This window comes from Artemia sp. Qi Xiang Cuo, chromosome 6 (genome assembly GCF_049724085.1).
Source record: "Artemia sp. Qi Xiang Cuo chromosome 6, ASM4972408v1, whole genome shotgun sequence".
NCBI classification, from domain to species: domain Eukaryota; kingdom Metazoa; phylum Arthropoda; class Branchiopoda; order Anostraca; family Artemiidae; genus Artemia; species Artemia sp. Qi Xiang Cuo.
Genome location: NC_142799.1, coordinates 53,084,410 through 53,109,251, shown reverse-complemented (window position 1 = coordinate 53,109,251; position 24,842 = coordinate 53,084,410). Strand labels below are relative to the sequence as shown.

The 24,842-nt window shown below is 36.7% G+C and overlaps 1 protein-coding gene and 1 long non-coding RNA gene across 7 annotated transcripts in view; one reads left to right on the top strand and one right to left on the bottom strand.

Annotated features, from left to right (window-relative positions):
- Positions 1 to 2,261, top strand: part of unc79 (UNC-79 domain-containing protein) — a 230,690-nt gene extending 228,429 nt beyond the window's left edge. For 2 of the 5 annotated variants that reach the window (XM_089090822.1, XM_089090821.1), the window contains exon 44: positions 1,039 to 2,260. In XM_089090822.1, coding sequence (XP_088946948.1) covers positions 1,039 to 1,142 — 104 coding nt within the window. In that variant the 3' untranslated portion in view covers positions 1,143 to 2,260. Of the gene's footprint in view, positions 1 to 1,038 lie in introns of all 5 variants that reach the window. The other 3 variants (XM_089090824.1, XM_089090825.1, XM_089090820.1) reach the window with 2 other exon arrangements.
- Positions 2,262 to 10,553: 8,292 nt separating this feature from the next.
- LOC148951373 (uncharacterized) overlaps positions 10,554 to 24,842 on the bottom strand; it is a 55,046-nt gene continuing 40,757 nt past the window's right edge. The window contains exons 3-5 of one of the 2 annotated variants that reach the window (XR_016141908.1): positions 13,301 to 13,573; positions 12,873 to 12,985; positions 10,554 to 10,751 (exon numbers count right to left, since the gene is read on the bottom strand). This is a non-coding gene — a long non-coding RNA (uncharacterized LOC148951373). Of the gene's footprint in view, positions 10,752 to 12,872; positions 12,986 to 13,300; positions 14,375 to 24,842 lie in introns of those variants that run through there. The other variant, XR_016141907.1, reaches the window with a different exon arrangement.

The following is a 24,842-nucleotide window of genomic DNA, read 5'->3' as shown; positions in this document are numbered from 1 at the left end:
GATTGAAATAACAAGCCTTTTTATGCCTTCTATTATTTTTTTTCGCAACACGACTCAATCAGGCCAATAGCACTCATGATTTTTTTTTTTTTTTTTTTTTTTTTTTTTTTTTTTTTGTAGCCTCTGTTTCGTTATCAGCAGAAACACACGATTTTATCTCTTTTCTTAAAATAACCGTAAAAAAATTTGGTTAGCTTATACATAGACCATTTTATTTATTTAGTTTTCTTTTACTCATGAGACGTGTTATTGTCAGGTTGTTATCTCTAGTTTTGATTGGTGTTTATCCGTTTTTAATACAGTATTTCTAATTGACCAAAAGACTTTCTTTTGTTGTTTTATCTATATAAAAATGATCCACATTGGTTTCCTTCACCTTTTTGATATAACATTAACTGACTACTTTTTTTGGTTTCAAGCATTCATATATTTTACATTGCTTTTAGTTTTTCCAATCGACTTCTACTGTATATTTCGCTTTTTGTTATGTATTCCAATTCTTTATTGGCATCAAATGCTAGCTTGGCAGTGTTTGCTTAGGAGAGTCCATTTTAAGAATTGAACTTTACCATGTCTTCTCTTGCCAAGCAGATAGACGTATAAATTACTATGTTTGCTGGAAGAAAGAAAATTCTGAAGGGAGGACATGCTTGCAAAAAAAAACTACCCCGTTATCTGGAACTTACCGGATTATTTTTTCTGATTTCTTGTAATGGCCCCAATTCCCTAAAATTTAGGGGGGAAGCAACATGTATTACTCAAAATTTGGAGGAGGGGATGAAGATTTTGTCGTTTTTTTCCATGATAAGACCAAAAAGTGTGTTTTTAATGAAAATGCCCACAAAGAAGGGTATTTTTTAAATCTAGGCAAGGGGTAAAGATATAGCGGAAACATGCTCCCTCCCACCATCTCCCCCTCTCCGAATTAAGGTGATTGATTTCTTGATGCTATTATTTAAACATATACGCTGTTATTGCCAAAATTGGTTGCTATGTGAAGTGTCATGTGCAGTTGATTTTGTATGTTCAATTTTTTAGATAAAGTGAACCGAGTCTTGATCAAATGGCTTCAGAAATGCAGTCTCAAAATGGCGCAAATTGAACTTCAATCCTCGGTTGCAGCTCAACTGTATACTGTCTAGCTTTAGCATGGAAGATTTATTTTTCACTTTCTGTAGTTGTTATGAATGTTTTCTTTAGTTTAATGTAGTTCATTTTCCGCGAGTCTTAACTATTATACTAATTTAATTGGAGGCAATTACGGTGCTTTCACCCAGGCCCCACCGTGGAAAAAGGTAGTCGTGGTGGGAGAAGAAATTCTCTAATAGTTTATAGGTTTCGACTTAGGTCAGATTTATCATACGTTTTCCACATCCACACACACAAACAGCAGAATTCATTCCATAGATTTTTTTTACCTGAATAGACTCCAAAGAATATAAAAAAACATTGAAATAGGCGAGTGGGCAAATTGCCACCGAGTGTCTTACCAAGAATAGTAGAATTCAACCATTTAATAGAGAAGCATAACTAAATAAATTCTTTTGCATGCTTTTAACACCATAGGAGATTTTTCCCTGGTGACTGGGATGTATTTAAACGGGAAGCGACTCTGAAAAAAACAATAAATGCAAGTTTTTCGAAAGCAACGAGGTAAATACACTCTAGCTTTTTGCTGAAATTCCAACTTTTGTTTCTGTCTGCCCAAAATCAAAGGCGTGTCTCGTTCATCAAATGAAAGTAAGCTAAAATCAAAGGAAGAACCACAAGGAGTTCTCCAAAACACAGGTTGTCCGTAAATGATACGTCTATTGCTTCTTAATAATCGCTAAGGGAGTCGAAAACTAAGTAGAAATATAGCTATACCCTCTTTAGTTATACCTTTAGCTATACCCTCTATGAAGCTTATTTAGTTAGTATTTGCAATTTGTGTGCATAAATTCTATAAATTATACTTGATTTTCTTTATTTTTCATTCTACATACTTTCTGGACCACAACCTAATGTAAAAAAAAAACAAGTTATTTATACCTCTGGCCAAAAATGAGTTATTAGTGCTTGCAGGCATAACTTTTTCTGCAGAATCTGAATGTGCTTTTAAATTCCTTCTATCATGACACGTTACATAAAAAAACCTTGAAAATATTTTGTCGTACCTTGTTTTTTTGTTAACAAAATATTTGCATTGAAAATTTGTCGTATCTGTATGAACCACCATTAAAGAGGCACAGGAGAAATAGACGAATTGAGTTTAAGGCGGAAAATTTTCAAGCCATTTTTCAAGAAGTGGATAGGTAAAGGAGAGCAAAAGTTATTTTGTGGGTAAAAAGGCTCTCTTGACATGAATGTATTGCTATACTGCGAAAAATGTGAGAATAAAGGTTGAAATACGGGTTACACTCATGTGTGTAGAAGAATGCTTAATACTGACTTCAACTTAGCTTTCTACTCACCCAAAAACAATTGGTGACCTTTGCGAAGAAGTTGATGAGGTTCGGAATACAGAATTTAACTGTCTGAAGATAAAAGACTATTTTTTGATAAGCATGTCAAGTCAAAATTAGCAACAAAGCTGACAAGGATAAGAATCGGGTCCTGGATACCCCAGTAGATTTACTTGGCCTTACGTTGCCAAAAGGAAACGTTTCTTGTCTTTATTTTGTAAAATGAAAATAAACACATACAAACTCCTTTCGGTTTTGCAATGCATACATGAAAATAAAAAAGATCCCAATAGACATAAAAAGAATAAAGTTTATTCTGCTCCTTTATCTGAGTTGATTGGAGCAAGACTAGCATATGAATTCGGTAGTGTAATATTTTCAGTTTTAGCAAGAGTATTTTCTAGTCACACGCAGGTTCGGGGACTGATCACGTGGTCTAATTCATGTATTACACAAAACAGGAAACTTATCATAAGTAACGAGATTCAAGAGGTTCTGAGAAAATTTCCACCTATTCAAGTCATTTCTTAAAGTGTTGGGATTCTGGACGTTCGTCTATTCAGAAAGTTGAGTCTGTTCATAGTGCCATTGAGTGTTATTGCGGAGGGTTGGAAATTTATTTGTCTCTGTTACGTGGGTGGCGGTAGGGGCTTCCACTGGGTCATTCAGCCGTCCCCAGATGGCGGATTGATTAATGCCCTAGCATGTCTAGGGTGCTAGCCACGGGGGATCCAGTTCCTAGGGGTATATAGTTGAAACTGGGGCGCCCTCCCTCGAGGATTATGAATATAGATGGAGGAAGAAGAAGGCCCATCGTAACTGTCCCTCCCAGACCTAGGTTCCCCCCCTCCCCGAACAGATTTTATCCTCTCCCCACGATTTTGACAAAACTAGGCCACTGATCACCAACTGCCCCCAAAAAATCTAATGTCTTTCATCCGAGTCTCAGAACGATTAGCAGTCTTATGATTAAAGGAACTTATCAGGCATTTCTTTGGTGTCCAGGTATATGCTCCTTACTGTCAGAAGTGAGGAATCATTTCTATGAGGAATGATGACTCTTCACAGGGGCGGAAGGTACAAGCTGGTAAGCTCAACGACGCCGATTAGCCGTTTAGGGAGGAGACCAAGATCAGCAACACCGAATGTATGATGATTTTTAGACATGAAGTAGATGCCCCTCCCCCTAATAATCACCATAAGTGAGCAAACAATTGAAATGACCGACTGCTTCTTGTAATAACTAGAAAAAAAAGATACTTTCCAGAAAAGGAATTTCTAAAAAAAAATCAGCGAGCTAAAGTAAACTAAAGAGAAGAAGAAATAAAGCCATAAAATAATTAAAATTTATAGAAATTGCTATCAATGAATAAATGGGACCAAAAACGAACAAAAATTACAATTAATAGGCAATTTAGACTTAAAAAGAACAGAAATTACCATAGAAAGCAGTAAGGCTACCACCCTCTAAGCCTTATAAAAACCGCAGCGCCATTTGTGCTTTTTATCTCGAACAGTTTGTTATTATTCATCAAAGGCGCACAACATAAAAATTATATTTCAAAGATAATCAAGGTGTACAGAGAGTGGCACTACCTTTTCCGTTCCCTACCTCTCAGAGCCTCTAAACGACTTGAATATCATTCGCATTTTATTGAAAACGATTTGTGTTTTGTAAAATCTGGCTTTTATTCATCGAAAACAACAACGAAAAAAGAAAGCGAATATTACTGGAAAGCACTAATGAAAATAGGTTCATTATCTTATATATAATGATACCCATTCCTAGAAGTCCCTGCAATTTTAATTTATTAACGTTACAGAAGAGAAAATATAAATAAAAGGTTTTTTTTTTGTTAATAGCGCTCTGGCTTTTATAAGGCTTAGTTAGTCCTACCCATGTCTGCGGTAATTTCTGTTCTTTTAAGTACTGGATTACTTATTGTGAATTCTGTTCATTTTTGGTCTAATTTATTCATTGATAATGATTTCTCTTAGTTATAAGCTTGAGATAAGATATTTATTTTAAAAAATGAGTATCACGAGCCCCGAAGGGCCGAATTTGTATGTCGGAGCAAAAAAAAAAATCATAAAAACACCACGACAACTAAAAAACTGGGTAAACAATGCCAAAAATAACAATATCAGAAAGGAAAAGCCATTCATTAGTAAAAAAAAAATTAACTGGCAAAATGTAAGAAAGTTAAAAAGGTGAAAACTAAAAAAGAGAGAGATAAAATTTACGTTAAAAAGGTTTAAAAGAGAACATATAAAAAAAGGGGGAGGGAACAAAAGAACCAAACGGACACAAACTTGGGTATCACCAATACAAAAAAGGAAAACTAGTGTGTTTTTTTTTTTATCAGTGATGAAGGGGACAAAGTTCTATTCATACCTGGAGGCTAAGCAACTTTGGGGGACAAGATGGGGACGGGCTCAGAAACAGTGAATGGGAGGCGGTGTCTGGATGGAGTGTCTTTTGGGGAAAATGTTTTCCCTGCGAAGGTTTATTATTACATTTTTTCAAAACGGAGGCACAGCATTCCTCTCCTGTGCTCAAGAGTTTCCAGCTTGGCCGTTTTTTAGAAGGAGTATGGTACCTTAGCTTCTTTAAAAATTATTCTCATGGCTCTTTTTTGAATAGATTCAATTTTTTCTGATTCATCAAGAGAGATGCCTAACTGGACAAGAATATTCAAGATGCGGGCGGACAAAGGAAGTATAAATCTTTATAGAATGGGATGAGGGAACGTTAAATTTATTCAAGGGCTTAAGGAAAGACATGGACGCATTAGCTCTATGGACAATATCTGTCATGTGGATATCCCACTTTAAATTAGAGGAAATTGTAACCCCAAGTAATTTAAAGAAAGACACAGAAATATCTGGGGGGATAGGGATGAGGAAAAAGGGTGAGGTTTTAAGGAAAAAAATTGGCATTATCATTGATCTAGAGGGGTTTACTCTCATGTCTAACTCCACAGTGTCATCTGCCTTATAACTGAGAATACTCATAGGGTTGCTTACCAAGTTTCAGTAGCAGGTTTCAACAACCGCTAGGTCATCCACAAACTTCCATCTGTCGGGAAATTCCTTAGCAATACTATATATCATGACAGAAAAAAGGAAGGGACCTAGGAAAGTACCTTTGGGTACTCCATTGCGTACAGGGAGGGGGCTGGAATAATGATTCTGATATTTGACTACCTGTGATCTATTTGGTAGAAGGGAGGCGCGCTTTTATGGGTTGGTTAGTAAACGGTTTGTCACTGGAGCACTTTTTAAATCTTTTTTCCGGGAAAGAAATTAGGAATTTATCATTTAGCTTTTTGTGAAAGGTAGTGATTTTTTCATCAATATCGTGCAAATTATAAATATCAGACCAATTCTCAGTACTCAGCAACGTTCCAAAAGAAAGAAGGCCAGCATTTTGAAAGGGGTAGAAAGAGCCATAAGTTACTGAGAATGTGTGCTTAAAATTAAAAGAGGGGGACAGGAGGAGGGAGAATGATAACTCCCACCCAATGGAGGCAAAGCTGAGGGGGGACACTAAAAATTTATCAAATTAGTTAGAATGACATCTAGAGAGGTATTTCCCCAAATTTTTGGTATTTTAACTATTTGCTTAACTTTTAGAGAGGATCAAATTAAATTCATCTTAAGTTCATTGGCGTCACCAACCAGAAAAAGTTCTTCATTTGGGTACTTAGAGATAATGAAATCAGCGCTGGTCTGGAACTGCTGGAAAATTTTCGCGTTTTGCATCAATATTTTTGTTTGGCGAGTAGTACAAGACAGCTATTGCAATGATATTGTAGGGACGGGAGAGTACTTTAGGTCTAATACTTATCCAAAGGATTTCATCGTACTCAGATAAATTAGGAACAGGAATGATTTTTGGGAAAAGGTTGCATTTAGTAAAAAAGCATGACACCACCTCCTTTTTTCCAAGTGAGTGATCCAAAGGACGAAGCTTAATAAATTCTGAATAATTTGACAAACGAAGAGAACTCTGGTCATGAGACTGTTCTTCTATAACAGCTATAACGTCATTTTGATTTAATTCTGTTAGCACCTAAAGTTCTGTAAGTTTGTCAAAATTAAGACTTTCGGCGTTAGTGATTAAAAGTTTTTGAAATTTAAATTGACTTGGGAAACGTGGCTGACGTTGAGTTTCAGTAATTCTTGGGGTGGATTATAAATTTGGGCTGTGGGGTGGTGCGGATAATTTTTGGGTCGGAATATTTATTAACGGATAATTCTTGTAGGCATGAACTCTCAAACCAGAGTCCCATTAGTAGGGTGCCGATGGGTCGGATTTACTTTTGCAAATGACGGGCGGAGGCCCGAGCCAGTCAACAACATCTTGGGTGCATGGAGCGGATAGGGTATGCAAGGGGGTTTGTGACTGGGAGGGATATGAGTAAAAGGGGATTGTAGGAGGGTTTGGGTGCAGTAATGTCTGCGATGGTGAATGAACTGGTCGTGAGTAAATTTCTGGGCTGGAGGGGCGTTTCGGGGAGAGGATACCTGGGACATGTTGCTTTGTATCGAATAGGAAGGTAGGTAGCGAGGGGTATCTAATAAGGGAGGGTTGGGATACGTAGTGCTGCCTAAAAAAGGGACTTTCCAGTGTGTTATCTCTTACTGGTAACAGCTGGCACTTCCCAAGTTTGTGCACTTGGCTTTTGTTTGCAGTTTTATTTTTGCAAAAAGGAAGAGGGGACATAAATATGCACGTTAATACACCCCAAACAACGCCCGTTTTATTCTAACTTACATAAAAAGAATATGGTCAAAATTACACTTTGCTTCAGTACACTTGTCAGTGAGGTAAAAACGATATAAATGCAAATACGAGCACTTCTTTTGGTGGCACATGTTATATAAAAAACGGGAACAAACTCCTTGACTAGCTTCCTTTCGTTTTTTGAGGTTATGGGTAATAGATCCATGATTATAGGGCACTTCGGACCTAATTTGCGATTTCCTTGCTTAAAAAACTTTTTTTTTTTATCATTTTTATCATCAATTTTTATATCATTATCATCAGTAACACTTTTTTCCAGCAGCTTGCTTGGAGCACGATCATGTTCAAAATCAAAATTATCTCCTAATTTGTAAAAACCTGCCAAAATTATATTAGCACATTTGCGAATATTCACAGGGAAGTCATTATTATTAGACGATTCACTTTGTTCTTTCAAAACAAATACGGGCATCTGTAATTTAGAATTCGAAGTCAGGATTGTAATTAGGTTGAGTAGAGGTAAGATAGAGGTCAGATACAATTTCACTGCTTAGGTCACTTACCATACTAACATTTTTTTTTCTTTCAATTGGGGTACGACTACGAGGCGTTCGAGGGAAGCGAGAACGGGGTACAGAAAGACCCGGAGAAGAAGTAAGGTTTACCTTGAATTTAATAGATCAAGGGACATCCAGGAGTTACTACTATTAATTAAATCTATCCTGGCACACTTTCCGGCCCCTGCGTGGAACCAAGAGTCACAATTGGTACATTTAATTGCGTTAGATGTCACTCGTAGTCTGCATTCTGGACAACATTGTTTTTGTTTTGCCATTTGATTATGCAAAGGCATTTTAGAATTTTTGCATTGATCATAAAAGTAAAAGTTTAAAATTTGACGAAGAAAAGTAAACCAATAGGGGAGCGCACATCAGTCTGCAATCAGTCATTGGTGAATACTGTTAAAGCTAGTATGCCCAAAGCAGGAGTCTCGGTGTGCAAAAAAGACTACCTAGCAGTTGCCAGAAATTAGCCGTTGTCCATTACCGATCTCAAGAGGTCGACCCCACAATTTCCAATGTAAACCAAATCGGAAAAGGCCCATCCTTCAAATCTCAAATCTTTAGGCATAAAATGATCCGCCACAGTCCCTGGGGAAAGGGTTGCAAGTTGTGAGCTTTGCCCTTTGTTTACATATAGTACTTGTTATTGGGAAGAATACAGCCATTTGGGGGGGGGGGGGTGGTGGTCTTGGGGGGATTTCTAAGGAGAAAATCTTCCTTTGGGAGGGAAGTTTCTGATGAGTGAATATTCTAGGGGAAATCTTACATTGAGGGGTTTTGACAGAGTTACTATACGGAATTATTTTTAATTGTCTTACATTCTCTTTGCCAAAATTTTTATATGGAGATGTTCTGGGGGAATTATTCCGGGGCTTTTTTCGGTGGGTGTTGTTTTCTCAGAAATAATTTCCACAGGAGGGGGCATTTCTAAAATGATCGACAAACCAGTTAGATTGAAATCTTCTTCCAATGAAAAAATTCTAAGGAGAATTTTTCAGGGTGAATCGTCCACAAGCAATTTTACAGAGGGGGATTCTCAGCGAGGAAGGAACTGTCTAGAGATTTTGACGGGAGGGGGGGGGGTACTCTTTACGTTGTGTGAAATTTCCCCGGAGGAGTTTTCTGTGAGGGGGCAGGGTATATTTCATAGAGGGTAAGCCAGATTTACCGGCATTATTTGAAAATCGAACAGAAGTTATGCTATGCATGAAGAATTGCCCCCTCCTCAAATCTTATTTCTTATGCTAAAGTTTGACTGTTTACTAAAATTGAAACACAAGGGCTGTTTAATTAGAATAAGAAGCTAATTTAAAAGTAGTTACAGCTTAAGCGTAAAGAATAGGGTGACCCTTCATATTCGGAATAACTCTGCCAAAATGAATATGAAAATTGTGTTTTAAATTTTCATATACGGTGAGACACAGTCAACCCTGCAGTTGTTGAAAAAGGTTCAAAAATTAAATAAAAACTAGTTACTGAACTGAAAGTAAGGAGCAACATTAAAATTGAAAAAGCACAAAAATTATTTCGTATATGAAATGAGCTGTCCCCTCCTCAACACCTCGCTCTTTACCCTAAAGTCTCATTCTTTTTCACTACTCTACTTTTTGAAACAATAAACAACTTTGCAATAAAGAGCTAGGCGCTGAGGAGGGACAGCCCCTTTCATATACGGAATAATTGCTGTTCGTTTTAAGTTTTAATGTCACTCAATATTTTCAGTCAATGTTTTTTTGTTTTGTTTTTTATTTCATAAAGACGATACTTTTGCCAAAATATGAAGACCCGTGTATATTGCAATTGTATCTGTCAGATTTATACGCTAAGTAACACAAGAGACGAAAATAAACGAACAAGAAAGTAGTGAAGAATTATGGTATACAAAGTAATATTTGGCAGGGAAAGTCACTAGTGATAAATCACTAGGGGTGGCGCCGTGATTGGATCATTTTTGGGGATTCAGAGAACCAATTTTTTTTCGGGGTGACAGCATAAATTTTCCGGGAAATCTCCGAAGATTCGGGGATAGTGCAAGCCCTGCTTGAATCCTAATAAGGACAATCGAAATGCTTAACCACACGAGAAAAGAAAAGCTCCGACTTTGCGGTTGACACAATAAAGGATTGCTCCAAAACTAATTCAAAATCAGCCAAACGCAGCCACTTCTGCCGGCGGCGGTCAACTGGGTCTCTCGTTGGCGACGTTCGGTCCATGCACCGGTATGGCACCGGGGTCTAGCGAGAAGCCTTGTTTCGATTTGTGATGGCCCTGCTGTCGCTCGATCAGATACAATTAATTATCTCGGAATTCAGTACAGATCTGACATTAGAATGCTGCGCGGTCTGGTTTCGTCCTCAGCATATTGAGGCATGCGCACCGGGTACGCAAATGCGGTAGCTCTGAAAAATACTAAGAGGAAAAGGATTCTGGTGAGATTTTTTAACGCAATGGTAACACCGCATTTTCTTTACATTCCGCCTTTATTTGATCTGCTTACACAGTCCAAAAAATGACAACTTCGTACTAAATACTTCAAGCTTGCGAAATACCTGTTAGGAATCGGCAGTGGGCGTCCAACACCTCCTTATGCCCAAAGTTCAGAATTATTGATCATACCGCAAAATGCGAAGAAATTAAAAGCAGTGCTCGTACCAAAACCCTGACGTATCTGTATTTTTCTCCGCTGACGCGGCTTATGTATGATTTGGCTTTAATTTTGTGTGTGTAATGTAGTTGTGTGATGTGTTCTCTTTTTTCTGTTGATTATTTACTCCGCTACCTTTCTTTGTTCTATAGTGGGCATAAATAAATTATTATTTCAACAATAAAATTAATTACAAAACACAGTGCTTGATACCAAAATGTATCTTCTTCCTCTTTCTCCCCAGCACTAGTCGGTCAGTGGAACACCGCAGGGGCACTCAAATGGTTAGTCTTCGGAGATTCTCGGAATTAGGATGGGAAATCTGCGTAGTCGTCGAATTCGAAAGTGTCCTGAAAAAAAATTAACTCTGAAAATGCAAAAAACAAAAATTATTTGATGCTCAAGAGACAAAAGACGGCACACTAGTCGTTCTTAGTCAAAGGACTAATTTGTGATATTGCATAAAAATTGAATTGTGGGCGATACTCTTTTGGGGAGAGGTAAAAAATAATTTTCCCCTTACCTAAAACGGAAATTTAAGTTTTTTTTTTCCCTTTAGTTAGGGAGCCACACGAGAGAAATGTTGATATTCAAGGTTTTGGGTGATCAGCAAATAGAAGAAGGTTAGAAAATACTGTCTGACTTAATTCATCATGCTTAATACAAAAATCAGCGTTATATAGTCGACAGATGGGTGCTACATCCCCGATTCCTAAAATTCCCTAAAAATCAATCTCAACTGACCAAAATTCTCTTAAAATTATTAAAAAATTCAAAACTGATCAAAAATTGCTCAATTATAGGTGAATTTAAAGGAAATTGAATAAAGTTCAAAGTTCTTTCTCTAAAATTGTTTTATCTTATTTTGTTCTATTTTAATCTATAAAAATAGACAAAAAACACAACATAATTGTTGGCGTTTTGGGAACAAGGGAATGTTTATCTTTTAACTTAATTTTGTTGTTTTCTTTTTGCTGCTATCCCTTTATTTCTTTTATGGTTAACATATTATTCTAATTTGAAAACATATAATTAACTCAAGAAATATTAATGCTAGTACGGACATAAAGCTTTTTGGTAAAGCGGAATATATTCAAGGATCTCGAGAGAAAGGAGTTCCCGTTTTTTCAACAAGATGTTTTTTATGGCTAGATGTTCTGAGATGGTTAATTTGTAACATTTCGTGGTCGAAGGATTGAACAATCCTGGGACAGCACTTTAAGGGAGGGAATGTATTTCTGTCCCATGTAATTTTCTACTGTAATGCCCACTTCAACTAATTTTTTTTTTTATAGTTTTTATTGTTTTTATCGTATAGTTTAGTTTAGTTATAGTATAGTTTTTATAGTTTTATGCGATATACAAAGGGCGTTTAATTGCTTCATTTAATTACACCTTTTAACAAAGAAATTTTAATTTATTTTGTTGTTTGCGATTACTTCATCCTTATTCAGTAAAATTTTCTTAGATAAATTTTTAGGTATATTCTTTAACCTAAGTTCAGACAAATAAGATTTTAAGAGATTCTTTAAGGGGAAAATAAGTTACGTATAGAAGAAATAATATGAAATCGTCTTTGTCAACAGTATGATCATGCAAATAATGAACTACTCAAAAATAATGAACTACTCAAAACAGTATTAGTTTTGTTGCTAAGATATATTTGTTTTAATTCTAAGGCATATTTATTCGTAGAGTAAAGAATTAAAAAATAAAATATTAGTTTTGTAGGTAAAAACCCAAATAAAAACCTGAAATATTTCTCGTACAATTCAAACAAGAGTTTGGCTACTCCAATTTTTTGCTCCGAACATTCTGGTCTTCCCTGATTTCAGTTCAAGAGATTTGAGTTGGTAACTGAAGGTGTTTAGTGGTTTACTGGAGGCTTACTTGGGCTTTTACCTCCTAGCCTTCTTTTTTAATTATGCAAATGATAGGATGGTTCAAAATTGTACCAAACCATTTTTGCGCATTTCAAAACTCCAATTAAAAGAAGTGAGAATTACCAATATCTGATTTCAGAACAGTCCAAAAATTGTTCGAAGACAAGCACAATTTATATTTATTCTAAGAGCATAAATTAGATCCGACATTTTACTCATATCTCATTTAACATGCGTGAATAAATATTGATCAGCTCTTCACACTTGTCTGCGTAGAAATTCGTTTCATTTATCTACAAATAATCTTATAATTACTACATTGCACATACATAGTCTTTGCTACAGGCTAAAAAAAACTGAAAATTATGATTGAAAAAGAAGAAAAAAATATTTTTTTTTATTTAATGGCCATGGATCTATGGTATGTATCCGAATACATAACTATTATGATAATGAAAATGATTCTATTACCACGTCCGGGGCAGCCGACGATCATTTATCCTATTTGAAGACTCTCCAGTCGGAGAAGACTTCGTTCATCCTAACCCCAAAAACATATCTCTCACTAGGAACGCTAAACATACGCACATTATTTGGTCCTCCTTTCTGCGCTTCCTCTTCTTTTTGTGTTCTGAATAATAAGTGTTGATACATCACGTAATGGATAGAATCAAACCGGTTTTTGTTTAATTTTCGTACTCCTGAAAAAAAAAAAAAAAAATCAATCCTGTTTCTTTCTTCTTTTTTTTTTATCTAAGACTCACTGCTTATTTGTAATCTAATTCGCCCCTATTTCTCTATTATTTCTTCACTTTATTACCTATCTATCTTACCTCTTACTGGACGTTCCATAGCTTTCCATTTTTAAAATTCCTCACATACATAATTTTTTCTCTCCTAGTACATTTTATCTACCACATTACGTACGCACATTAGCCAAACCACGAAAAAGGGAACTAGTCCCAAACGAGATGAACCGTTAACGCTGGGACATCGTTGAACTATCTGAGACTCACCTTACCTCCACAGGAATATAAAGAATAAATGACATCACGCTCATCACGTCTGGAAGAAGTGATGGAGCTCACCGCCAAAGTGTCGGTTTCCTACTCTCCAAGCGAGTCAAACAGTCTCTTCTTGCAGTCAATCCTGTCTCTGAACGTATTATCACCATTCGTCTGAAAGTATCCATTGCCAACATGACCATAGTCCAAATTTACGGCCTCAGACTCGTCCCGGAGTGACCATGAAGCGGAAGAATTCTACAACCAACTCCAACACAGCCTTGACTCTGCTCCAAAAAAAAATGTTCACTTTAGTTTTGCAAGCTAATGTTAAAGTGAATCAATAAATTAGGCTAGATATTAGTTTTACATTAGTCTTGCAAGCTAATGTTGAAGAGAATAAATAAACTAGGCTAGATATTTATTTTATATTATTTTTGCAAGCCAGTGTTGAAGTGAATCAATGAATTATGATTGATTCATATATTTTTGAAAACCCAGACCATACTATTTTGTTTAATCAAGCTAGCCTAATTTCGCAAGACAAAGGCATTGTCCAGCACTACAGAGAAGCTGTTGAAATTTATAAACACCAATAATTAAGTCCAGTTTTGAACGGGGATTCAGGTGATTTAACAATAAATGACTCGTATTTCGGTTTTCTCAAAAGAGAAGCCAATATTTTAATAGCCCCAGATATAACCCTTTTACCACTTTCCCAATCACTTAATCAGACACGTAAACAACTCCTTAAGCCTCAAAGAGTGTCTGCAAATCACAGAGTGTCTGCAAAAAACTTTGCAAATCACGGTATCTTCGACACTGTCATTGATTATATTTTTTCGTTTCGCGCTGAAGAAGAGAGGTGCTTGTCCCCTCGAAATATTCACTTTGTTGTGTTTTGTCAGTAATTTCATTTGGCCTTTAAAAACCAATTTTTGATCGTTTTTCTTTCTTTATCTTTATACTATTTGCAAAAACATTCCAGAAAACTAGAAAGAAAGACAGACAAGCCAAACTCATTAATTAATGACTAAGACACCTGTCCAGGCACATACGCAAACTTTTTTTTGGAGAGGGGTGAGAGTATAACAAGGGGCCTTTCATGGGCAAGTCCCTCGTTTTGTTGGTAATTCTAAATCATAGGCAGCGTAATCGCGCTGCCTAAAAAAAGAACGATGTTAGCACAATGTAGCCTATAAATATATATATATATATATATATATATATATATATATATATATATATATATATATATATATATATATATATATATATATATATATATATATATATATATATATATATGAGTCTACATTGAGAGTTCATACTGAAAACACCTCTTTTTGGATATAATCTCATTCATACAGTAAAACTTTTGATACAGTAAGACATTTGTGATTCCATATGGTTTTTATTGAATTAATACAAGACACTAGGGTATATAAGAGTGCCGTTATTGATGTTAAGAGTAAAGATCACCATCTAGTAGTGTCAAGGGTTAATTTAAAGGTGAAAAATCGGAAGGGTAACTACCTTCCGGGAAGTTATGATGTTGGTATACTCCAGGATAAGAATTTGAGAGAAATTTTCCAGGAGTAGTTGAATACTAAACTTTCGAGTTTAAAATTTGATAATGTGGAAGATGGTTGGAATAATATTAGAAAAATATTTTGTGAAGTTGCTGAAGGTGTCTTAGGGAAGAAAGGTGGAACTGCAGCTAAGAATATTCGTGAAAAAGCTTTATTTTTGATAGAAAGTAGAAAGGATTTGTACAAGAATTACATTAGTGATAGACCATACGAAAACAATAGGAATGTAAAGAAAGTGGAGAAAATATTAAAATAAGAAGTAAGGTGTTGTGAAGTGGAAGCCATGGATAAAATTGCCAAGGATCTGGAAAACGCATCTAGACGGCATAATAGTAAAATATTGTACTGGCATGTTAACAAATTGAGAGGGAGTAGTCAATGTGGACTTGGTCCAGTTAAAGATAGGAACTGGGCCGCAATTAGCGATAAGGAAAAAACTAAACAGAGATGAGCAGAGCATTTTGATAATTTGCTCAACCGAGATAGAGGATGTTGAAGGAAGAGATATAGAGGAAAATGAAAAAGTTTGTGATACCTTGGATGTTAAGGAAGATTTGTTTTGTCAGAAGGAATTAGCGACAGTACTAAATCGACTAAAAAATAATAAGGCTCCAGGTGCTGATAGGGTGGTAAATAAGTTTCTTAAATATGGTGGCTCTGAGGTTAGAAATAAGTTACTGAAGATTATGAATATGATTTTTGAAAAAGAGGAAGTACCTAATGATTTTAGGAAAACTTTAATTCAGCCACTTTATAAGAAAGGTGATAAAAGTGAGGGTGGTAATTATCGAGGGATTGGTCTGGTCTCTGTAGGTAGTAAATTACTTAGTAATATGATACTTTTTAGACTGAGAGATGCCGTAGACAAAGCTTTAAGAGAAGAGCAGTGCGGTTTTAGAAAAGGTAGAGGATGTATCGACCTGATTTTCACTCTTAGGTTAATAATTGAGAAGTGCCTGAGTTTTCAAACACCTTTGGTCCTCAGTTTTATTGATTATGAGCAAGCGTCCGATTTCGTTGATAGAAGAGCTTTAGTAAAGGTTTTATCCTTGTATGGTATACCAGACAAATACATTAAAGTGATTAGTGCTATGTACAAGAATAACACTGCTGCGGTTAAGGTAGGAAATGAGGTACGCAGCTGGTTTTGTATTGAATCAGGAGTTAAGCAGGGTTGTGTTCTATCCCCCTTTATATGGATTTTTTTGATGGACTTTGTCATAAGGAGCACAGGAAAGGCAATGGGAGACTACGGAATCAAATGGGGAGGAAAAAGTCTCCTGGACTTAGATTATGCTGATGATTTAAGCATCCTAGATGAAAGTGTGAGCAAAATGAATGAAGTTTTAGAGGTTTTGCGAGTTCAGGGTGCTAGAATAGGTTTGAAAATTTATGTTAAAAAGACTAAGTCACTAAAGCTAGGAATAAGTGAAGATGAAAAGGTGAAGTTGGGTAATGAAAAAATATGATCAGGTGGACAGCTTCACTTACCTTGGTAGTATTATTAGTAAAGATGGGTTGATCAGTGAAGATGTCAGGGTGTTTTTTCACAGTTAAAAAAGAGTTTGGAAAAATAGGAAGATAAGTCTGCAAACCAAGATTAGAATATTAGAAGCTACAGTGATGACAGTGGTCAAATATGGCTCTGAAGCATGGGCGCTCCAAAAAGCGGATGAAGATTTGCTAGATGTTTTCCAGAGAAATTGCTTAAAGATTGTTCTGGGTATACGGCTGACTGGCAGTATTTCAAACAATAGGCAATACGAAAAATGTGGTTCAATACCGCTCTCTAGGGCTATAATGAGAGAAGGGCTGAGGTGGCTAGGGCACGTTGTGCGGATGATGTATGACAGATTGCCAAAGATAGTTCTTTTTGGCCAACCGTATAGGGCTAAACGAAAAGCAGGTCTTCCCCGCTTGGGGTGGGAGGACGTCATAAAGAAAGATTTAAAGGAAATGAGAACTTCATGGGCGGGCGTAAAAAGGGAGGCTTTTGAATAGGTTGGGATGGAGGAGGAGCCTGCGTAGCTGTGTTGGCCTCAGGCGGTTTGGTGCTGCAGTGAGTTGTTAGTAGTAGTAGTAGTAATTTCATAATCGGATTTAGACTTGAAAATAGTTCACCTTGAATTTAGATTAAATTATTTGACCTACATATTACATTGACCTACTACATATATATTTTGATTGGAATAATCGACTGTCCCTGCCTATGATAATTACATTGCGCAATGACCGATCAAAATAGGAAGACTATTTTAAATCCGTTACTGAACTTTGTCCGGAGATCTAGGCTTGATGGTGCTGGGCATGGGGGTTGGGGGAAGTGAAGGGGGTATGAACTGCAGCATTAGTGGTGAATCTAGGTGAGAAAAGCCAAGTGTATGCAACATTTATCTTTGCCCATCCAAAAGCTTCTTTACACTATACTACTGTTGTCTGCAGAAGCTCTTGCTGACAATTTCAGTAAAAGCCAAGCACCAGCACTTATATTTATGATTGTTTAATGTGTGTTTATTGTTTATAACGTTTTGCACAATGTTTTTAATTTCACCAAGTAGCATGTTTGTTAAGCAGTTACTTTTCTTCACTACTGCTTGAATAGCACCTACTTCAATAGCACCCCTCTCCCCCCCCCCCGAATAAAAATACTGTAGCTATGTCCCTGCGTGAGGGTGAAGAGGTGATGGTAGATAACAAGAAAATTGATGAAATACATAGCTCCGATTACCTGGGTAGTAGGGGAGGTTGGCCTGAATACGGGGTTGATCTGGACAGTCAAGTATAAACCCCTAGTGGCTTTGCAAAAATTTTCAAAAAAATCAAGATAGTTGCATCATCTTTTACCCAATTATTGTGCTAGTTTGGATCTAGATACACTTAGCTATTTGTATTCTATTTTGCAAAATGTGTTTTTTAACATAAAATCATTATCAAGGGTCTCTGGAATTTCACAGAACGGCCCAGGCTGCTTGAATAGCAATACGATTTTTCAGGAAAGAGGTAGCTCACATAGGAAAATTTTAGGGCAGACTATTGAGTGCCATCTATTTAAAATAAATTCATACTACTTTAATGTCACTAAAGGACACATAGGGTTGGGCTGGACATGGCAATTGGGGGTTTAGACATTTTTATGTCTGTCAAAAAAAGCCCTTTCTCTGAAAGGTTGGTATATAGGGCAGAAACACACAGGTCAATCCTTAACATTAGGTATTTTATACTCAGAAAGGAAATATATTTACTTTTAACAAGATTGCAGCTATAGCTGCAACCATGACTCCTTTCTCTGTTTCTTTTCTGCATATAAATTCCACAAAGAAAAAGGCTTTGGCTTTCTGTTAGCTGGAACCTAGCATAAAAGTGAACCACAATTTTAATCATGAATTTAGCATGATGCCATGACCTCATATAATGTCACAACCTCTGTCAGTGCTCCCCTAGACTGGCCAAAGAAACCAAGCCCATCAAAAGACTTGTTGATGTCGTTTTTGAAGAAGAATAAGAATTTTATCACTTATATCCCCCTGAAGTGACTAGCCAAGAAACAGCAATTGACTTTGCACTTTGGAGCAAATTAAGATCCATCATGATCTGTTACATACTCCATACTTGATGATGTGAATGATTAAACATCGAATGCATCCCACTGGTACTTCCAGGGAACACCATTCCATTCAACATCCAATGACTTCTTGAACACTTCATTATTGGGTGCTGAGACTATTCCAGTGGTTTACTACATGGCAGGAGAAAAACTGTTGTCGGTGTTGAGTTTTGACAGATAGTTTGAAGAGCTTCGTTGAATGTCCTCTCCTTGTCAGTGCCAATATTTTGGGAATTGGAAAATGAATTGGGGGGGGGGGAAGGTTCTTGTGGAATAAGCTTATGTGTCATAAGCATGTCAGCTCTTCATTGTTTGTAAGCCAGTGTAGATAATTTAAGCTCCTTTAAACGTTCATCATAAGGCTTGTCTCTCATCTTAGATACTACCTTTGTGGCTCTCCTTTGCACTCCTTCCAGAAGCTGTACATTACCCCTGTATCCTGGTGATGCTATGCACATTCTAAAATCAATTAATGGTCTGACAAGGCCTTGTAGTTGGTCTTCCTTACAAAAACACAGGAAGACCAACTGGATATAGTTTTCTTTAACAGTGTTAGGACAGAGTTTGCATGAGACTTTTTGCAGTTTGAATGGAATTTACACTGGTTGCATACAATGATTCCAAGATCACTTTCTTCATCCACACTTTTCAGCTCTTGAATGTTGTTTACAGCTAGCTTGACTATAGTATACTTTAAACCTGGGTTGGACTTGCCAAAATGAATAACACTACATTTGTCAATATTAAAGCTCATGTGCCATGTTTTTGCCCATTTTTGAATATGGTCAAGATCTACTTGTAGTGACTTATGATTGCCTCACCAAACCATTTTGTCACCAAAAACTCAGTTTTCAGAAAGCTTTTGAAAGAAAAGGCAGTGACACAACACCAAATGACACTTGACTAAGGAAACAAAAAGAGAATGATCATTTGCAGACATCTCTCCAGGATAAGAAGCAAAGTAATAATTAAGAAACCGACCACCTGAGAATCATCATGTCATGGGAGGAGTTTTTTCCTTCTTTTTTCCTGAACGCTTTACTTTCGAATAAAAAAAAAAAATCAGATACAAAAATATTATGAGAGATAAGGGTATGGTAACTAGAACACACATCCTATTTGTTTCCATTTTTTGGCACTACCTTCTGCTGGAACAGAGATGTGATCAGCAATTGTTTCTTTGACTTTAACTGCTGCTGGGCGGTTTCAAAAGTGCCAGCTCCCTTTCTTTGTTCAGTACGCATCGACAAAGTTCCATCTATCATGGCCTGTGCTAGCTGCATCTTGATCATGTCCTTCTTTTCAATGCCTTTTTTCAGCCGGTTATGAACTTCTTTCATCAACTCGTCTGCGGTCAGTTCCTTGGAACCAAGCGCTTCTTTTTTTAAGAGATTTTTTTGAAAGTCTCTATTGTCTTTCTTTTCAAAGAGGTTCCAGTGAGCTACTGCTCTCTCAACCATCCCATTGTCTCCAACTCCTACTGCTCTTTCTCAGTTTTTTCTTTCAAGGCTTTTTCCTGCTGTAGGTACAAATCAAATTTCTTTCTAGCAAATTTGGCCAGATTTGTTAATTCTTCAGTGATAGCAATATTTTGCTCAGGTCCTCCAAATCGATTCTTTGAAGCTATTTCTTTGCTGAGATCTCGCCCAGAAAGGGAGAAACCCCGCTCAATGCTAGCAGACCCGTGTGAAATGGTCAAAGCATTTTTAATGACTTGAGACAGGTTTGGATATTTTCTTCCCTGGATCACGTTGTTCCACTTGTTGTTGGTCCGGAGGTCTGGATAACTGGACTTGCTTAAACTCATCAACTAGCATGGCCTTTTGCATCACAATGGGTAACTTTCTGGCAATTTATAATTAAGTCTGAGCAGAAACTGGCTTTTGATACTTCATTGTCATACAGAAAAGATAACCCTTTCAACAGCTACAAAAATTCTCTGCAGAATATTTGCTTAAGAACATATCTTCCAGCCACAGAATAATGCTTCTGAAAACACTGCATGAACGAGCGTTTTGGAATATCGTCTAGTGACTCAAGACAATTGATAATTTCATCACTCAACTGTCTGTAGCAGTGGCACAAAGTTCTCTTCATCTTTGTATGGCTGAAGCGTTAGTTCATTCCTAAGTTCTTTGTTACTTCAGGCTTTAAAATTTGTCCAGCCAATTTCAAGACCAGGAGGTTCGGCTCTGTATAGAGTTCATGCACTAGAGGCTTTTCTGTTGAAACTTTTCAGTAATATGTGTGAAGAGGTTTGAACTATCAACAAACTGACACTCTGCTTTCATGGTTGGTTGTTTGATCAGCTGGATGACCTCTTTGTACACATTTTATTTCATAAGACTAGGGTTTTCTTTGGAATATAGACAACAAAGTACTCAAACAGAGCTAACATATATTCCCCTAGCCTCGAAGTGGCAGTTCCTATTGTTAACCGTCTGGTGGGTATGTTTTTCAAAAAGTGAGATTTAGGAATGCCAGTTTTCTCTTGAATCTTCCCATAGTCTTCTTGTCTAGCTGGCCATCCACTAAAAAAGTAGTAAACTTTGATGATCAGATTGGAAAAAAAATCGCAGATTTCCTGCAAACCATTCCAAAAAGCATTGTGTACTAAGTGGATCTTGCAGGTACCAATATCAAGGAGACCTTTGCTACCAGTCAATTCATGATTTTCACTGACAATCAGTATGACAAGTTTTTTGTTCTTGTTCAAACCATCACAAATTAACGCTAGTAGGTTCGAGATAGATAAGCCACTCTCATTCATCGTTCTGACTATTTCTGAGTTCAAGTCTTTAGCTCTGGCATGTCTAACAAAGACATATTTCAGATGTCTTTCTACCACTCGTTTCATCTTTTCAGACCACAATCAGATTGTCATTTGAAGCTCTTTCTTACTTTTGGAGTTTGTGGTTTTGTCAAACCTGACAACATTATAACTGTTGCCGATTTCAGCAAGGGTCATCTTCCAGAAATGGGATCCAAGACCTTTGGTTAAAAAATAAGCGAACTTAGTTTTTTTTTTTCACTGTATCTGTGAAAATTTTTCCAAATACATCTGCAATTCCGTCTTCAGATTTCCGAGAATAGTCAGACTCAATCATCTTCAGAACCTATGTAATTTCTGCAACTGTTATTTCATCCCGCACTACATGAGCATCTAGGTGCAGGACAGTTTTGCCAGTTCGCCACTCTCCATGGAAGATGCTGTCAAGAGACAAAGCAGATTCAGTGTTAGCTTTATGGTAACATTCTTCTTATCTTCAGCAGTTCTGGCGTGCTGCAGTAAAGCATAGGAGCCCTTATGGCAGACAAATGATGCATTGCAGATAGAACAGTAGAAGGGAACAGATCTCCTGGAATGACTCTACGCCACTTTTTCATTTGGTGTGCTGTTGCATCTTTCTCATCCAACCAAATCTCCTTGAATTTGCACTTTTCCATTCTTGTTCAAGCTGAAACTTCAAATCCTACCCCCCCCCCCCAAAAAAAAGAAAAGAACTTAGTAGAAAAATATATAGGCTATCTTCAGGAATGCATTCAAATAAAAAAGGGCGGTAGGAAGTAATCTAATAGTATGAGAAATGAATGTAAGCTCAAAATCATGCAAAAAACCTGGTTTTAACACTGCCTCCTTTGTATTTTGTAGTTGGAGTCATTCTCTAATTATTTTTTTTTTCCTCTGTATGTAACATTGCAACACCAAGGAAAGAGTTTTTAAAATAATTAACAAAGCCAACCAAACCCTTCTACCTCCTAGCCTATTGACTCCAGAGACAAAGGGGTCACTCCTTTTTGTTACTAGTCTGTCTACTTTGTCAAGAGAATAACACTGTAGCCTAAGCAACAACAAGTTTTCTTTCTTAGACAAGTAAAAACCGGTTCTAAGAATCTCAATTAAAACAAAATACTCAAACCCAAATACTCACAGGTATTGGTAGCCTTCAGGATACAGAGCTTTAAACCAAAGCAAGAAAAACAACTTTAGGGACCTTAATCAATTTAAAGGACCCATAGGGATCTTCATTTGATTTTAGGAACTTTGTGGCAGCCATGTAGGCCATAAGACACTACCCTTCAGGACATCTCTGGTGACTCTATATCTCTCACAGAGGACTGATTCCCCTTCAGTAGTAAAATTCCTCACCCTCTGGGTTCTATCTATAAGAAAAGCTGAGATCCAGCCCACAAGGTCTCCATTAATTCCACATGAGATAAGTTTTTTGTTCAAGTGTGGATGTGGAACTTTGTCAAATGCTTTTGCAAGGTCAAGCAACAAGACATCCACAGGTAAGCCCTGATCAATCAGGCCTGTTATAACATCATAAGTCTCCAGCAAATTTGTTTCTACTGATTTTTGTTTCTACAGAGTTTGAGATGCTTCATGACAAAGTCATTTACCACTCTTTCCAGGATTTTAGCAACAACAAAGGTTATGCTTATGGGACAGTAGTTTTGTGCACTGGCTCTATGTCCCTTTTTGAACAAAGAGGTGACAAATGCTGTTTTCCAATCTGTTTACACTTACTTGGTACATATGGACACTTTGAATAATTGGGAGAGTAGCTTGTAATGTCATCAGCAACTTCTTTTAGACGACGTGGATGTAACCTATCTGGCCCAACTGATTTGTTGACATCTAGCAATTTAAGTCATTTGAGGATATTTGAACTATGAGTCTCAACAAGCTCAATTGGATGGTGGATTTGTGTGGGTCAACATTGGGTAGGTCTGTATCTGATGTGCTACTAAAAACAAACATAAACTGGCAGTTCAGTTCATCTGCAATTTCTTTTACATCTGTTGGTTCAGCTTCTGAAGCAGTCAGTTTAGATATTGATTGCCTACCAGGACTTTTACATGACACATATTGCCAAAAAATTTTTGGGTTATGCTTGCATTCTCTGGCTAGTGTGGCGTCATGGTTCTGGTAAAGTTTCCTAGTTAGATTTCTCAACTTATCTCTTGCTTTTTTGAATTTCTTGTGACTGTTCTGGACTTTCAGTTGCTTTGTAATTTTTTCAAAGATCTCTTTTTTTTATTGAGCTGCTTCTTAATTTCCTTGGTCATGTATGGAAGAGTCTTTGGCTTTCTCCTGTAAGATACAGAAGGCTTGCTATCTTGGATTATAAGTTAATTTGAAAATTTTCCATCACTCCTCTACTGATCCCTGCAAAAGCTCACTCTGATTCACCATTTTCAGTTCCCTTCTGATGGAATTGTAATCTGTGAAGATCCTTTTAATAAAATTATTAGTCATAGTCTTTGATGGAGCTGTATTTCTATAGCTATGTGGTCACTATTACCAATGGGAGGTAAGTACTCAATGTGTTCCAAAAGGTCTTGGTTATCAAGAAAAATAAGGTCTAAAAGGGATTGGTTCTGGAAGATTCTATATCTAGTTGGTTTATCAACAGCTTGATATAGGGTGAGATCATGTATACAATCAAGGAATGGTTGTTGTGTTGCATCATCTTCATGATAACCAAATCCATCTTTCGATGATATTTGTGGGAATTTAAAGTTCCCAGCTATTAGCAAATTACCTTTATGTGATGCATTAATTGTTCAAAAATGATCTGCTATGGCTTGTTCTGTAACAATTTTGGATCGAGCTGAAGGGCTTCAATAAGTACAAGCAATTCTTGTCATGCCAGGGTCAAGTGGAACCTTTAGATCAGGTGTGGTTAGCCCACGGCCCGCGGGCCGCATGCGGCCCGCCGTAAACATTTTGTGGCCTGCGAGATTCATCACTTTTATATTCTGTGCCCTCATAATGGGCACACATCTACAGATTTAATGTTTCACTCTTAACAATGTTTTTTATCAATGTATATAGCCTGAGTATTATATTATTATGTTGTATAGCCCGAGTATTATTGATATATCACGTTATGCAAGTAGAGTTATAAAAACAGTGAATTGCATTTGATCATATGCACTTGCACATTGACAATTTAAGGATTTTCTCGAAGAATTATGTTCTGAATACAGTGATGTTGTGTACTTCAGTCGAGTCAGATGGTTAAGTCATGGAAGATGTTGACAGCAATTTCATCAGTTACGAGAAGAAATTGATTTCCTTATGAATGACAAACAAAGGTGTGTGCCAGAATTAAGAAATGGTAAAGTGGTTATTGGATTCATGCTTTTTAGTGGATATTGTCAACAAACTCAATGAATGCAAGGAATTCAAGGAAAAAGATAACCTCATAGTCAATACATTTAATCACATCAGAGCATTTTAGAAGAAATTGTTGTTATTTGAATCACAATTGAAAATTACTAATGCTCACCACTTTCAAATGTTGAAAGAATTTAAGAAATAAAAATGTAACAATTATGTCAAATACGC